Source organism: Nothobranchius furzeri, chromosome 7 (genome assembly GCF_043380555.1).
Source record: "Nothobranchius furzeri strain GRZ-AD chromosome 7, NfurGRZ-RIMD1, whole genome shotgun sequence".
Classification (NCBI taxonomy): Eukaryota; Metazoa; Chordata; class Actinopteri; order Cyprinodontiformes; family Nothobranchiidae; genus Nothobranchius; species Nothobranchius furzeri.
This window is the reverse complement of record NC_091747.1, coordinates 58782553-58799623: the sequence shown is the minus strand read 5'-3', so window position 1 is coordinate 58799623 and position 17071 is coordinate 58782553. Positions and strand designations below refer to the sequence as shown.

Below are 17071 nucleotides of genomic sequence, written 5' to 3'. Positions count from 1 at the left end.
GAAACTGTGTAAGATAAAATATCTCAGCAGCTTTACTCCCTAACTCATAATCTAAGTAAACAACATTATAAGATCGTGGGGTTTGGTTGGCCGCCTCCTTAAACCTTCATGTTCATTTTGCATTTGACTTTATTTTGCGTGGAAACGAGTTAGCGACTAACATTTAAAACACTCCGTTTAGTTTAGGTATCTGGAGCAATGTCACTCAAGGAACGTCAAAGTATGGGAGGAATGATGCATATCCTTCTGTAGCCTGTATACCATCATGCATACTGGTAGCTCCACTATGTTGGAGCTAACTTTAGGAAAGAAAGAAAGGAGACATCCCCCCTTCCCCCTTCCCCCTTCCCCAGGCTGGCCTTTAAACTCACAAAGAATGGTGGATGAAAGGACTGAGTGCTCTGTTTCCTGGGGCTTCACTATCTCCTACTCTCTGTGATAATCCTGTCTTTGTGCCCCAGGGGTGTGGGGTGGGGTGAGGGTTGGCCATCGATGGCCACCACGATGCCTCTGCTCATGCTCCTCGTCGCCACTTTCAAATTTACTCTCAGCCATCTTCTCTGTGTCGTACCCAGCAGACGCTCCCTTTTCCATTCCTGCTATTCCCAGCTATTTTATACACCACATGTCTACTTTGGCTGGGATGCTAAAGACCACCTGGGGAGTTGGAAGCAGAAGCAAAGAAGAGGAGGTGATTTGATGGGAAAAATAAAGAGAAAACAGACCATTTTCTTCTTTGTTTATGCTGTAGATTTAAACTGCAAACCCTGAGAAGGTGTTAATCCTTGAGCTGTGCAGAAACAGACATTTAGATAAATCCCACATCCCAAACAAACGGCCCCATTCCAGTTTCCTGTTACATAACTGGGAACTGGAAGTCATTTCTATACTAAACAGTGCAGCAGAAAACACCAAGGTCAGTTTTGCCCCAAGCAAGGACCAAAGCAGCAGTTATTAATAACAGAAATACAAGCAAAGAGAGACTTGCGCTCGCCTGCTGCGTCCTCCGGGAGCTGGGAGTAGTAAACCGGCTGCAGCACCTGGAGAACGTGCCAAAGCAGCAATGTTTCTGGTTGTTAGTGTTTGTGTGTGCACAAGCAGAAAAAAGCTAAACCTGTCAGGGATTTTTGTTGTGTTGTTAATGGTTTTTTTTAACATAACAATACATATAAAATATTAATTTAACCAATGCTCATTGTACTTAATTTTGAGGATATTAGCACAATAAGTTGAAACATATTGGAGATGTGAAGGAAATTGCCTCAGTTTCAACGGCATGTTTGGACATTTTTGGTTGTTTTTGATCAGCTTGGCCTGTCTGACACTCACTTTTACAAGAACACTAACACATCCCTGCTAATTATCCTTTACATTGTCTGAAATACTCAAGGGGCTCTCTCCATCATGACAAAACCACTAACTGACTTTGTATTAATATTGCTTCGTGATCATTTCAACACATTTTGTGCTGAGAGAAAGAGTCATGGAGAAACTCAGAAACCTCACTTGGTTTTAATGTTTATTGGAAAGTCATGTTTCCTTGTGGAGATGCCAACTCACTGCAAGCACAATTAAGTCTGTTTCACATGTTGGGCATCAGAGAAACCTTTGAAATGTAGAGGTTTTGCTGCTTTAACACACCTGGTTTTAATCAGTGGCTGCTACCTTACCGTGGTGGAGGGGTCTGAGTGTTTCAATGATCCTAGGAGCAAAGTTGTCTGAGGCTTTCTGCCTCTGGTAGGGTCACCCATGGCAAACAGGTCCTAGGTGAGGGATTAGACAAAGAGCAGCCCGAAGACCTCTTATGATGAATTATATAAACGGAAATCGTGTTCCCTCGCCCAGACGTGGGTCACCAGGGCCCCCCTCTGGAGCCAGCCCTGGAGGTGGGGCACGTTGGCGAGCGCCTGGTGGCCGGGCTTTCACCCATGGAGCCCGGCCGGGCACAGCCCGAAGAAGAAACGTGGGCCCCCCTTCCCATGGGGTATGGGTTATGGGGCGCGCGGGGTTCGGGGGCCACAAAGAGGGGGCCCGCGGGCCGCCTATTGAGGACCACTGCCATAGAGAATGACTCACAAGACATTCATTTGCACTAAAGACCAAAGCAAATGTGTTGAAATAATGACAGAAGGAGAGCTTGAAGTTATTCAGTGGCTGATAAAATATTTGGCCATCAGACAAAGAGGGTTGCCTCTTAACGTCAAGACTCTAATCCAAGATGTTGCCCAATCTTTAACGAATGGGGTTGATGCTACTTTGACGCCACATTGAAGGTCCACAACTGTAAAACTCAAAGGGTTGTTGCCATTTTAGTGTTTGCTACTGATAAGTAGCTACAGCTGCTTTCTCGGGTCTTGATCAACTCAAAAAGTGAATCCATCTCAGACGTCTATCCTGTGATCAGACTCTGAAGGTTGTAATAAAGTCATCCTGTGGTTCATTAGATATTTCGCTAACAAAAACATTATTGCCCAACAATATGATGAACTGGGGAGCGTTGAATTGAATTGCAGGAGGATCTCCTCCCTGCTTTTTGTGGATGATGGTCCTTTTGGCCAAGTGTGAAGCCCCCCCCCCCCCCCACACACACACACACACTTATCCAAGGTTGGGGCATGAGGACAGTAGCCTAAGCAGGGAGGCCCTGACTTCTCTCTCCCTAGCCACTTGGGCCAGCTTCTCTTGGGGAATCCCAAGGTGTTCCCTGGCCAGCTGGGAGACAGGGCTCGGACATCAGGGAGAGACTAGGAGTAGAGCTGCTGCTCCTCCATGTTGAGAAGGACCAGCTGAGATGATTTGGTCCTCTTGGACACATTCAAGAGGAGGTGTTTCGAGCATGTTCTGTTGGAACGAGTCCCCTGGGTCAACGGATTATAAAGGAACACCTAAGGCTGGTGGAGGTTGCTAGAGAGAGTCTGGTGGGGATGCTACCCCTGTGGACCAGACCAGAAGTAGCAGGCAGTCAAAAACAGGTGAATTCTGTTTCCATTCTGGAAGACCTCCTGATAAGCACAAACACTAAATTAACGTTCAGGACTTGGGTTAGACACGGGCAGCTCTGCTGAGTTGACTTCCTGTATTATACGATTTTCTGACCAATCAGGCGTCCCGTTTTGCTTCATAGAGGATCAAAGCAGCCGGGGAAATTTAGTAGAGCTGTTTTGTTGACACAGCCTCGTATTTAATAACAAGCTCTTACCTGGAGAGAGGACGTGCGGTGAGTCATCAGATGTTCACACCCCACATGTGCTGGGTTGATCTACTTTATAGTCGAAAAATAAGTCTTAACATGTTACTGCTGAGTCATCATGCGTGTCACATGATTCGCGAAGGAAATGTGTGTGATGTCTTTTGGGAAAGATGAATAAAATACGGAATCAGCGCAGCGATGTGAGAGAGCAAATAGGCTATTTTAAGAGTTCATTCAGAGGAAAACGCTGCTCAGTTTTAAGTTTAGACGTCAAACATCAAAAAGCCTAAAACGATCACATGGAATAGAAAAAAAAGCATCTACTTTCATTCACTCAATCCATTCTTTCTGGCTTCGTTGTTCTCATTCTAAAAACCAGCACATCTTATTCGTCCTCCATGTGACACACCCACACTGACAGCATCCTCTGTTTTTCATGTGTTGTTTGGCCAAGTTACCACCAGAGATGGTTCGACTCAGGCGTTGCCATGGAAACCAAACCGTGCCTGTTCTCAAATAGCAGCAGCAGACGGGACGAGGTTTTTGCATGAAATCCCAGAGAATCTGTGGCACCGGGGTTCTCTCTTCCTGGATTTCATGAAGACATTTGGCATTTTGTGTAATTTCAGGTTAAAAGGAATCTTAATTAGTCACTCATTTATCAGAAATGATCCACCGATTTGAAATATGGCATGTGAGAATATATTGCACAGTATCTTAATATTAAGGTTTCCATCATGTTTTTCTAAGCATCGCCTATCTTTGTGTGGGCCGAGATCGTTTGCTCATGTCTTAAAAAAAATTACAAGATCAATTTTTTTATAAGATTACAGGTATGTGAAGTGATTGCTTGCCGTAGGTACCTAGATACATGCCACACAGGGGAAAGATTTGTCAGAATAAGAGGCGGACCCTCAGAATCACACGTTGACCTATTTTTTTGCCTCTTTTTATTTCATTCAAAATTTATAAAATAAACACAAGCAAATACAATAAATAAACATACTGAAAACAAAAACATTTCAATGAAAAGGAGCAGATAGAAGAAAATTCTTATTTCTGCCCCTTTTCACAAAAGAAAATTATCTGTAAAACGTACACGATATAACCTCAGTCCCTTTCTAATTTTTATATATAATCATTGAATTTTTCATTTACCTTTTCATAATTACTTAAAACATTTGATTTTATGCATCTTTTAAATATAGCAAGTGAGTTTGACTCTTTAATTTCTCTGTTAAGGGCGTTCCACAATCTGACACCATTTACAGAAATATTACATTCCTTCATTTTGGTTCTGAATTTAGTTTTTTTTTAAAGACATCAGTCCCTTTTAACATGTACACACTTACTCTCTTTTGAAACTTTTTCTGAATATTAGTTGGTAAATTACTCGTATTCGCTCCGTACATTATTTGCAATATTTTCCACTCGTCCAAGTCAGGAAATTTCAGTATTTTATATGCATGTCGATGTTTATGTTTATGTATTTAGCAGACACTTTTGTCCAAAGCGACTTACAAGTGATAATCGGCATGTTGCCCTTGAGGCTAACAACAACAATAACAACAAAAACTTGACATCAATCACGGAGAGGAGGGAACAAGGAGTGGACAGTAGAGAGGGGGGACGGGTGCAGGGAGGGTGCTAGTTTAGAAGATGCTCTCTGAAGAGCAGGGTCTTCAGGAGTCTCTTGAAAATTGAAAAGGAAGCCCCTGTTCTGGTAGTGCTTGGGAGGTCATTCCACATTTGTGGAACGATGCATGAGAAGAGTCTGGATTGTCCTGAGCGTGGTGTAGGCACTGCTAGCCGACGATCCTGTGATGACCGGAGCGGCTGGGCCGAGACGTAAGACTTTGCAAGAAGATTCAGGTAGATGGGAGCCGTACCGTCTCGGACTTTGTATGCTACTGTTAGCTATTTGAATTTGATGCGTGCTGCCAGCGGTAGCCAGTGGAGCTCAACAGACAGAGGGGTGACGTGTGCTCTTTTTGTCTGATTGAAGACCAGACGCACCGCTGCATTCTGGACCATTTGAAGAGGTATCACAGTACAGGCTGGAAGACCAGTTAGAAGGGTGTTGCAGTAGTCGAGGCGGGAGATTACAGTAGATTGCACCAGGAGCTGGGTGGCATGTTGTGTTAGGTATGGTCTGATCTTTCATATGTTATAGAGCTCCGGGAGTTGACGTCACGTTTCCCGGCATGCAACAGTTCAAATCGAAACGGCGCCATTAGGCAGGCAGAAGCCGGCAGCTGGACTGTTTGTTATTGTCAGAAAACTAAACGGGAAATATGGTAGATTCCTGTTGTGCCCCAGGATGCAGAACAGACGCGGACGACATAAGCAATGAGCCATCTACGGGATTCCCCAAGATCCGGAGCGCCGCAAACGTTGGATCATTGTAATAAAAGGCGTTAGTGACCGGGCTAAAATGAAGCTGTGGGATCCCGAGAGTAAAGGTTTTCGCTTATGCAGCGACCGCTTCATATCAGGTACTTAAACCAACGTTTCCTCACCTGTGTATGGTATTTATTTTAAATGCTTTTATTACGATTCTTAGTGGGCTTCCTAAACTTATTTTGGCGGGGCTTTTTCTGTCTTATTACTCATAGCAACAAGTAAACATCACGTAAAACGTTGCCTCGTGAGTTCTGCGTGCTGCCGTTTACGTGTTTTATGATGACAGCAATTAACCGGCTAAGCTGTATTTCATTTTTAAGCAATGGTTGATCAATTGTCAGATCACACATAAAAAGCACTTTGGATTGCTATTATCTGTCTCACCGAGACAGATCTCAGACAGATCCTGAGACGCTCCTGCCTGACACATTTATTTTATTCACGGAAAAAATCAAACTAGTGATTTCTCTTGGCGTTCAGTTTATACATTCAAACAGCACAGCACTCTATTTAAACTACTTACGTGTAAATCTGTTATTTGTCCATCCATCCATCCATTTTCATTCGTGTATCCGGAGTCGGGTTGCGGGGGCATGTAGCGTCGAGAAGCCCTGACTTCCCTCTCCCCAGCCGCCGGAGCCAGCTCCTCCGGGTAAATCCCAAGGGGTTCCCCGGCCAGGTCCAGTAAGAAGTCCGCTCCGACAGCTTCTGGTGTCGGAGTGGCCAGTAGCATCGAGAGTCCCAGACCTCTCCGCAGCTCCTCCGGCCGGGGGAATCCCAAGGGGTTCCCTGGCCAGGTCCGGTAAGAAGTCCGCTCCGACAGCTTCTGGCATTTTTAAAAAGTATCCCAGGGGCACGGTAAGGGTCGGAGATGTTTAGTCTATTTAATTTCTGACTATATAAAACGATTTCTTCGGTTGTAAAGTGTGAAGTAAACTCCGACGAAGTTAAATCCAAGCGGATCCCGTTCACGTTCATGGTTACATCCGTGTTTGTTTACCTTTTTTTTCCTGCCAAAATGGCGTCTACTAACTGAGAGTCACGTGGGGTCCGGAGCTCTATGCAGCGCAAAGTTGCATGAACGAGCAACAGAGGCAACATGATCTTTAAAGGTCAGGTGTTCATCAATCACAACACCCAGATTTCGAACTGCCTTTGAAGGAGCCAGAGATAGGAAGTCATTTTGGATTGAGATATTGTGCTGTATCGATGGTTTTGCTGGGATGACAAGTAGTTCAGTTTTAGAGAGGTTGAGTTGGAGATGGTGGGATTTGATCCATTTTGATATGTCAGAGAGACAGTTTGATATTCGTGCAGAGACAGTGTGGTCATCCGGTGGAAATGACAGATAGAGCTGGGTGTCGTCTGCATAGCAGTGGTAGGAGACGCCATGTGATTGAATGATCTCACCCAGTGAGGTGGTGTATATGGCAAAGAGAAGAGGTTCTAGTACAGAGCCCTGGAGGACTCCTGTGGCAAGATGGTGCAAGGTAGAGGATGTCCAAGCCAAGATACACTGAATGATCGTCCTGTGAGGTACGATTCAAACAAGGCGTGTGCTTTCTATGTGATGCCCATGCTAGAGAGTGTGGACAAAAGGAAGCCATGGTTGACAGTGTCAAACGCAGCTGATAAGTCGAGCAGGATAAGCACTGAGGATTTGCCTGTCGCTCTAGCTTCTTATAAGGATTCAGTCACTGCTAACAGAGCTGTTTCAGTGGAGTGGCCCTTTTTGAACCCACATTGGTAAAGGTCAAGCAGACAATTTTGTGAGAGGTATGCTGTGATCTGCTTGAAAGCCACCTTTTCAATGATTTTGGACAGAAAAGGGAGGAGAGAGATAGGTCGGTAGTTCTCCACATGATTTGGAGGAAGAGATGTTTTTTTAGCAGCGGTTTAACCTGAGCATGCTTGAGAGAGGTGGGAAATGTACCGGATGTCAGTGAAGCGTTGATCACGTGTGACTGCTGCGGCTACTGTAGGAGCAATAGCTTGGAGCAGCTTAGTCAGAATGGGGTCAAGTGGGCATGTAGTAGGGCGGCTGCACGTGAGAAGTTTGGACACAGTTCTCAGTGACAGGGGAAAAAGAGGAAAATGAAGCAGTAGGGCTTGAGATGGTTGGGCTAGAAGCAGTTTGTGGTAGCGAATGTTCAGGAGTGGCCAGTTGAGTAAACTGTTTGCTTGTCTTTTTTGTCAGTGAAGAATGAGGCAAAGGTGTCAGCTGATAGATTGTTGGTAGGAGATGGAGACGGAGGGTTGAGCAGAGTTTTGAATGTCGAAAATAGTTTCTGAGAGTCAGTAGAGCTGAGAATTATGTCAGTGTAGAAAGCTTTCTTTGCATCAGTGATGCTGGCAGAGAATGAGGACAGTAATTAAAGAAATTTCAATTGATCACCAGGATCTTTTGTTTTGCACCATTTCCGTTCCGCAGCTCTAAGATTGGTGTGTAGAGACCAGAATAATGCATTACAGTGATCTCTATAGTTACTGTTATTAATGATCCTCAATGCTCTTTTTTTTGTAAAATTAACAAAGGTGGAGAAAAAGTTTTGCATGCGGCTCCCCAAATTTCTTAACAATAAATTAAATGTGGTTCAATCAGGGAGTGATACAACTTTAATAACCCAGATCAGCTTAGTAGAAACATGACTCTATATAACACCGCTATGGCTTTGGCAACTTTCCCTTTTATATAACTTCTATGTGATTTCCAAGTGAGACTCTCACCAAAAATGACTCCCAAGAAATTTGGTTTCTTTTACTCTTTGAATTTCCATTCCATCTATCGTTAAAGATCCATCACAGCTTCTTTTTAAACAGTATAAAGTTTTTTTTGTTCAGGTTCAACTCATTTAACTCATTTCTTTCCCCTCCTTATTCACCTGCAGTCGTGTGTTGACGGTGCCCTCCTGTCTTGCAGGGGCGTGGTGCGAGTTGATGTTAATCTGCAGGATGTTGATATCGACCAGTGCTCCACCGATGGCTGGTTTGCAGGAACCCATCGATGCAACCTGACCACCATGGAGGTGAGTGCGCCGGACATGTGACTCAGACAGAGATAGATCTTTTCTGAAAAAGCGAACAGTAATGGACACCCGTTCAGTCACACCACCTCTCTTTGCTGCCTCCAGCTGAAAGGCGAAGCGGTAAGACTGGGTGACTTGTGACAAAACGGGTCTGAATCTCATCTCAGAGCAGCAGAACACAAACACTGCGCTTGTCTTCCAAATTTTTAAACTTTATTGCAACCTTGCTGCAAAAATATGACGGTTCTAATAACAGAGTCCTTCAAAACTAAAGAGTTAGAGCAAAGAAGAATGCTTTGGTCCCACGTGAAGGCAGCTGCACCTCGTCACAGTTATTACCTCTACCAAGGCTGCTTGGTCATGAAGTATGATGTTTGTCTGTCGACACTGAATGCTTCGCTTTGCGTGAAACTCGAGTTGACAGATGGGGCCAGGGAATGTTGTCCTCATTAGGAAACAGACAGAGGTAGACAGTGCAGACTCTTGAGTCACAGAGGGGCGTTTCCAGGGTCAAGAAGCTGATTTTAGTTATAAATTAAGATGGAAGGTTAGAGGGAATATAATCTGGTGGGGGAAATAACCAGTACTTTTTCTTCTGAATACAAATAATAGGTTATAACATGTTAATATGCTTTTACTCATCTTGGCGTGAAACTTCACAATTCTGAGAAATGAAATGTTGAGTTTACTTAACCAAGTTATGCCCACTGATTCCAATAAACACAGTTCTTAAATGTAAAGACTAATTAAATGTACTTTTAACATCACCTATAACGACGTTTGTTGCCTTTTACATTTACGCTTACCAGGTTTAGTAGAACCAGGTCACGTAAATCCTTTGCAATGTTCATTACGTCCTCTTTTTTAAATATTAAACGAGGTTCTTTTCGTTTCGAACATGAAGGTGTTTCGAGTTACCTTGTCATGTTTCGACCATCGTCTGCGGTCTTCATCAGTAGTATCACAGGTGTTTGTGTGACGCGTCTTTATCAGCTGTTCTTCTGGTGGGCGCGACCAACTCGGATCTGTCAGATCCGCCGGGTCGGTCACGCCCACCTCCACTGTCTGGTCTTTGGAGAAGGGAACCACAGGTGAGAGACAGCTGATAGGCCCCCTCGTCTCTGTTCATGTTCCAATGCTCACGTTTCCTTATTTCTATTGCCTCCCTGACCCAACGCTTGAACCGGTTGTTCTCCGTTCATGGGCCATACAAAAAGGAAACAACAAGTTAAAGAAAATCAAAAAAACAGAGAGACCAAAAAAAGAAAACAAAAACAAAGACCAGACCACACGCACACGGACACCATCACACTTCCATATTTCCGGGGAGTCACAGAACGTATACAAATGGCCACGACAAAACAACTAATCAACACAACCGTCAAACCTCACATGAAACTCAGACAGCTACCAGTACACCCCAAGGACAAAATAGAACCAGACAAGAAATGCAATGTAATCTACGAAATACCCTGCATGTCGTGCAATAGAACATGCATAGGGGAAACCGGCAGAACACATGACATCAGAAGAAAAGAGCACCAGAAGGAATGTGAGAAGGAAACAAGAGACTCACAAGGACAACAAAGAAAAAAGTACAGGAGCAAACCCTCAAGTCAGCCATCTCAGATCATTGCAAACGAAATAATCACATCATGGACCGGGATCAAGGAAACATGATCAACACGGAGAACAACCGGTTCAAGCGTTGGGTCAGGGAGGCAATGGAAATAAGGAAACGTGAGCATTGGAACATGAACAGAGACGAGGGGGCTTATCAGCTGTCTCTCACCTGTGGTTCCCTCCTCCAAAGACCAGCCAGTGGAGGTGGGCGTGACCGACCCGGCGGATCTGACAGATCCGGGTTGGTCGCGCCCACCAGAAGAACAGCTGATAAAGACGCGTCACACAAACACCTGTGATACTACTGATGAAGATCGCAGACGACGGTCGAAACATGTCAAGGTGACTCGAAACACCTTCACATCCGAAACAAAAAGAACCTCGTTTAATATTAATTATGTAAATTCAACATTTTATTTCTTACAGCGTAATAGCCTCTTGTGAGAGTACACGCCCATTTACTTTTTTTTTTGTTTGTCCTTATAACTCAAACGGTCATCTTAACCAAACCTGACACACAAATTAACAGACTTCTAAACGTTTTGATTAAAACATGGACCAAAAAAGTACAATGGTAATTTTTAAGCTGTTTATAATGAATTTATAAGCTTACGTATGTCAATTGTGACGACACAGCCATTTTCATTCTATAAAAATGTAAAAGAGGTTGCTACAAGTTTGCTTGGTCCTAATTTTGGGTTTAAAGCATCCAGATGAGGATTAGGATTTGTGCCTTCATCAAAAAGCTGCCATATTCTGCACGACACATGTCTGCTGCCCTCTGGTGGAGAACGTAGATCTAGTAAGGGCAGATTTTGTTCACGATTGATGCTGGGATGGAATATTGGTGAAATTAAAGGCTGCAGAAAATAACATTTAGCACATTTATATATATATATATATATATATATATATATATATATATATATATATATATATATATATATATATATATAAATGTGCTAAATGTTATTTCCTGCTTAATAACATTAGTTGAATATTTAACACCTCAAAATAGACATTTTATTATTTATGTGGTAAGAAAATTCCCTAAAACTAACCCCTTTAACATTCCAGAAATAGGTCACTGTTTTTTTTTATTTCCAAGCTGCTTCCGGTTGAGGTAAACCGATTCTGCTTTTCCTCCTGTGTCAGCTTCTTTAGGAACGATGGATTTTAACGACATGCTGTAGATCAAACTGCTTCATAATGCATGTGATGTAATGTGTTTCAGTGAGCCTCTTTTAATAATTAATCACTCTCTTTGTCTGAGTACTTCCACCTCTGCCTGGATGGTCAATGCAAGCGACTTTTGGCCGTGTGTGTGTGTGTGTGTGTGTGTGTGTGTGTGTGAGTGAGAGAGAGAGAGAGACTTTCTAAGATGAAGACACAAAGCTAATGGCCTTAATTGTTGCTGATCTCTGTGTCCCGTCGGTTTGCTCTAATGATAAAAGTCATAACCCGCTGCAGGATATGATTAATCTTATGACAGGTTTATAACACCGGCGAGCTCTTTATTATCATGTCCGTTAACAACAGAGGAAAACACGAGGACGCACCACCTCTTTATCTCTACTGAGATCATTTTTAAATAGGTAATAAACTACACATGTTGCTGTAAGTTACTGTGAGTCAGGGGTTCTCAACAGTTCAAATGCAAAGGTCTAAATCTGACGTCTAATTATGGAGGATGAACTTTTACTAACAACAAATCCTTTTTATCAAGTTTGATTACAGTAAAGGAAAATATAAATGCTTGTGTTTGTTTGCTTGTGGATCAAAGAAGCTCCAATGTTTGACAGTGAAGTATATTGTGCTCTGTAGATTTATAAGAAACATAAACTTGATTAAGTAATTAATTTTCATGCCTCAACAATTAAAGTATCTTTGTTTTTGTACAGCTTATGAAATAAACTGTATTTAGAGATCAACAAGATAAAAGTTACAGATACAAGGCCTCATGGAGAGAATGCTTGGTTTTATTTCTGTAATTAAAACAAAAACTCTGTCTATTTTTCTGTGTTTATCTAATTATTTTATAATTTACCCACATTTCCATTTAAAATGTGCCTTTTTAATCTAGTGGCTATATAAAATGTCCAAAGTTCAGTTGAAAAAAAATGGAAAATGTAAAATATGAGTAGAAATGTTTACATTTAATAATAATAATAATAATAATAATAATAATAATAATAATGTTTTAAATAATGTATGTATTGTTTAATGTTTCCATAGTAAATATACAAAAACATTTTTTAAGTATTTTATGCTTTCTCCAGCAGAACGATTCACTTGACAGAATTCTTTGGTGCAGTTTTGGCCAGAATACCCACATTGTTCAGTTTGCTTCCCCATCAAAGTTCCATCATCATCTGCGACTTCCTTTCATCGCGTCCATTATTGTTCCTTTTTACACTATAAATGGTTAGAGTGCTGCCGTTCCTGCAGTCGAATTCGACAAAACGCTGCTGTTTCCAGCAGGCTGGCTTTCAGGCCTCCCCTCTGCTGCACAAGCTGCTATTTGAGCAGCCAAGCATGCAGGCGGCCCAGACTCAGACAGAGGCAGATGCTGTGGATGACTGAACCGTCGTCAGAGCAAACAAAGGCAACATTCAACAAGGCTCAGGCCAGTCATGGGAAAGAGAAAGACAGCACGGTCCAAAATGGGGCTTTTAGGCAGTGAGTGGAATTTAAAGTATCAGCTTTTTTAAACTTTAAAGGGATATTCCACCCAAAATAGAAAATTTGTCTGACATTTCTCAGCGTTAGATAAGTGGGATAAAACAATTTTTGGTGCAATGTCCCTTTAAGCTAGATCTTTAACGTTGATCTCAGTGGTTGTTGAGTTAGAACATTGTCTAGTTTCATATCTGACACCACTCTGCCTCTGATGACCAAACACTGCATTTGATGGTTTTGTGGAGTGGATAGGCGGGGTGTTGGCTGTTAGCTGTATTACTACCAGTAAGTATTTTCAGTTTGCTGATCATTTTGAGTAGTTCGTCTACAAAACGCACGAAGAAAAATAAGAAGTTTGCTTTTCTGTGTGGCATCTGTCAGGTTTGGTGTGCCGAACTGGAGTGTAGCAGAGGTAATGTAACGTGGCTGTGTGACCCAGACGCGGAGAGGCTGGCGTTTGGTCCGAACAGAACACGCAGCTTGCTCTAAGGACGGCAGTACGGCGCACATGAGATAATGAGGCTGTACTGCGGTTCCGTTTGGTAGGGTGCTGTCGTGGTGGAGGTTAGACAGCGTGGGAAGATCACTTTCATGGATTGGTTTTGGGTTAGATTTGGATCGGTTCGGTTTGGCGTCTGTCATGAGATGATGACTGAATGACAGCTCAGCGGTGACAGTTCCTTGTATAGCTTCCGCGTGGTGATGTCACAGAGAGCGTCGGTGACGAGAATGCTGGCAAATGGAGTGCCCCGTCAGCCCGGCCCGCAGAGGAGGTCAGGAGGATGAAGAGTTCATGACAGCATCATGGTGGAGCCTGGAGTTTAACCCAAGAGAGTAAAGTCTTTGGAGGCGAAGCAGAGGGGACCAGAGTGAACACTGGGTGCTAGTTTGAGGGAGCTAAAGGAGGCTACAAAATAACAGACTGATGATGGCCTGGCTTTGTTGCTACTGGACTTGTATATAAAAATTTTGTCCAACAGTGTGGATCTTTATACTTCGTGGTTTGTTTCAGTATTAGCTGGCTCATGTTAATGTTAGCTTGTTGTTAGCACTACTAGCTACAGCAGGCCACAGCAGAGTTGTTTACGACTGTTGTAATTCCACTTTCAACCAGTAGGGTGGAGGAGCAGGAAACTGTTAAACGATACTGTCGTCTCTGACTGGTAAAAATAAATAAAATAATAATTGCTCATTGTTGTTTTTCAAAAAAATGGTTGTCCACGTTTCGTGTGATCTGATTGGCTCTAAGGCACTACAGGCGATTTACTCAGGATCTGATTTGGTTGAAGTTTTGTTATTTGTCTTTGGAGCAGAGCAACCACATCCTCAACCGAACATGAGTTTCTCAAGGAAGATAAACAATTTGTTGTGAATAACTCTCTGAACAACATGAGCTTGTAGAAACGTAGATGAAAGACAAAATCTCCTGGCTTTACACTGAATCAGACATGTATGTGAAAATGATTGCCCGGATCCTTTGAGGAGGGTTTTTGTGTAAAATCTGTGAGTAAACAATGTGCTTATAGAGTTTTAAACAAGCTTATGTTGACAAATAGTTTAGCTCTGGTTGGATAAACAAGCTAACAAGCAAAGTGAACGCCAAAACGCCCAGTTTCGAGTATGTCATCGTGTATAGAAGCTGTGTTTGTACATTGCAGCTTAGGACAACAGTGATAGTTTTTAGCCTGCTAGAATCAGCTGTTCGCTTTTATTTCCTGTCAAAAAAAGCTAAAGTAAGGTTTTTACAAAGAGCTTAAAGAGCAAATTGCTGGTAAATTTTTTTTCTAATTCATATAAAATGCTGTCCAAAAAAATCCTGTTTGAAATGTTCATTTTGGATATTTAATTTTAAAATACATAACAGCAGTTTTTCTAGTAAAAAGTTCTCAGCAAAGCTTCTAAAAAGGCTCTTTTTTCTAAATGTGAACCTCTGACGTAACCAACGGGAGTCAGAAGCTCGGCGCTGCCTCAGCTCTGTGGAGAGTGGCTAGTTTTAGGGTAGAGAGGTCATGTGACCCAGTCAGTGTGCGTGTTTCCTGGTGTTGATTGTGTTCATGTTGATAAACTAGAGTGTGTGAAGGCTGTACCAACTCCAGCCTGTCTGGACATCGAGTCCACGGGTTTCCAGATAAGAGAAGCAACGCCTCCATCTCCGTGCCTGAGGGCGTTTCTGCAGCTGAAAGACGGACTTCTGTGGCCCACATCGGTCGGTACCGGGACAGGGAGGTCTGCGCTGGGCTCCGGAGACCCGTGGTGGGGTTTAAAAAATTAAATGCGGATTTCTGGAGCTCAGATCACCATCAGAACCAGGTCAGAACCGACCACTGGAAGAGATGCACGGCTCAGCGGGCCAGTTGGTTTCCGGGCCGGAACCGGATCAGAACCGCCGCCTGGACCACCAGGAGAGGATGCGCGGCTTTTAAAAATACCAACTGGACTGGCTTGCTGGTGTTTGGGTCGGATCTAGCTCACAGAAGCCTGCATGAGCTCCAGAACCGGAAGCTCTCCCTCTCTCTGAGCACTAAACTACGTTACGTTAGCGAGTATGAGACCGCTGACAGACGCTCATTAGTATTAATATTATATTAACTGACCGATACTATTTTAACTGTCTGGTACTGTCATGACTCTCATTTTTCAGCCTTCATTCAGCTCACCTGGTCCCCTCACCAAGCTCCTGACAAGCCCTGTTTCCCTGGCAGCCACCATCAACTCCATTCATCTCACCTGTTCCTGTAATCAGCTTCATCCACTTCACCTGCTCCTGACTCCTCAGCTCATCTCACACACCTGCTTCCCCTGCTGTAAAAGATCCATCCTGCTATCCAGTCTCTGCCAGATTATTGAAAACATTTGCCAGTAAATTCTCCAGCCATCCACCCCGCCTGATCTCTGCCTCCGGACCTTGTTTTTTCTCCTGACCCCTGCCTTGAACTCTGCCTGCCATCACGACCCTCGCCTGTCTTCTACCACGTCTCCAGCCTGCTCCCTGTACCTGCTTGTGCCGATCTGGTTTTGACTCACGCCTGCCCTCCGACTCCGTCTCCTGCCTCGCCCATCTGGTAACTCCACCAAAAATAAAGGACTTTTTGGTGTACTTTGACTGTGTTTGGCGTCATTACGGGTCTTCTGAGTTCAGCACGTGACAGGTACACGATAGTAATCAGTACAATACTTCATACAACACACGAGTTTAAGCTAACATGGCTAACTCACCAGACACCTGCTGCCCCCCCCCCCCCCCCCAATCTCTCTGCTTTGGCCAATGGTTTCTCCCTCTGGTTTGTCTCTGCTCTCTGGGGCGAGCAGCAAACTCATAACTTTACGGTTTTGGTCCATCAGAAGTAGAATTATAAACATTTAAAGTTTCCTCTGTGTCAGCGCCGCTTTAGAATCCATGTTTTTCTCTGGATTAAGCCAACAGGACTCCCTCAGCTGACGTCACTTGGTTTGATAAATAAAAAAAAAACTTTCTCGCAAAAAAGACTAAAAGCCTGAATAATTTATGTTTGTGTAAAACAACTTTTTAAAACGAGTTTCTATTATGCTTCTCTAAACATCGGTTCATGGGAGTCTCTAACCTGCAATTTGCTCTTTAATGAGATGTTTATGCGCTTTAGGGATGCTAAAAGGAATCGTCCCTGATGGGTGTCATTATTTTCATCGTCAAACTGAAACAAACCAACAATCCTTACGCTGTGATCAATTTTCCTGCAAGGTGTTGAGACAAAGTTCTGTGTATTAGTTTTAAACTCCGGACGTCCATCAACTACAGCATTTTTTTTTTAGCTTGGTGCAAACACAACTATGTCCTTGATTAACTCTGTGTGCCTCATTTCAACCGCAACGGAAATCCTACATGACTAGACGATCAGCTACGACATCACTTCCTGTTGGAGAAGCGTGAACGGGCTGTTCGTGGAGACCGGTTTCCTTCATCTCTCACTAACGGCATGTCCATTAGTGCATTTTGTCATTCTGTAGGACATTCTCCCATCACTCATACCAGAACGTGGCTGTGGAAGGTGATGACGAATGTTTCAGTCAATTAGCTTGTAGCTCCGAACAAGTTGTGGGACCCTGGGGAAGCGTAGTCGGTGAAAGGCAGTGACACTTAACCTAAATAATCGCTGCAGCCAGCAGAAAAACG

The 17071-nt window shown here is 43.3% G+C and overlaps 1 protein-coding gene across 2 annotated transcripts in view; it reads left to right on the top strand.

Moving 5' to 3' along the window:
- Positions 1–17071, top strand: part of gpr158a (G protein-coupled receptor 158a) — an 82376-nt gene that overhangs the window by 13220 nt on the left and 52085 nt on the right. For both annotated transcript variants that reach the window (XM_015955462.3, XM_015955461.3), the window contains exon 2: positions 8514–8619. In XM_015955462.3, coding sequence (XP_015810948.3) covers positions 8514–8619 — 106 coding nt within the window. The remainder of the gene's footprint in view (positions 1–8513; positions 8620–17071) is intronic.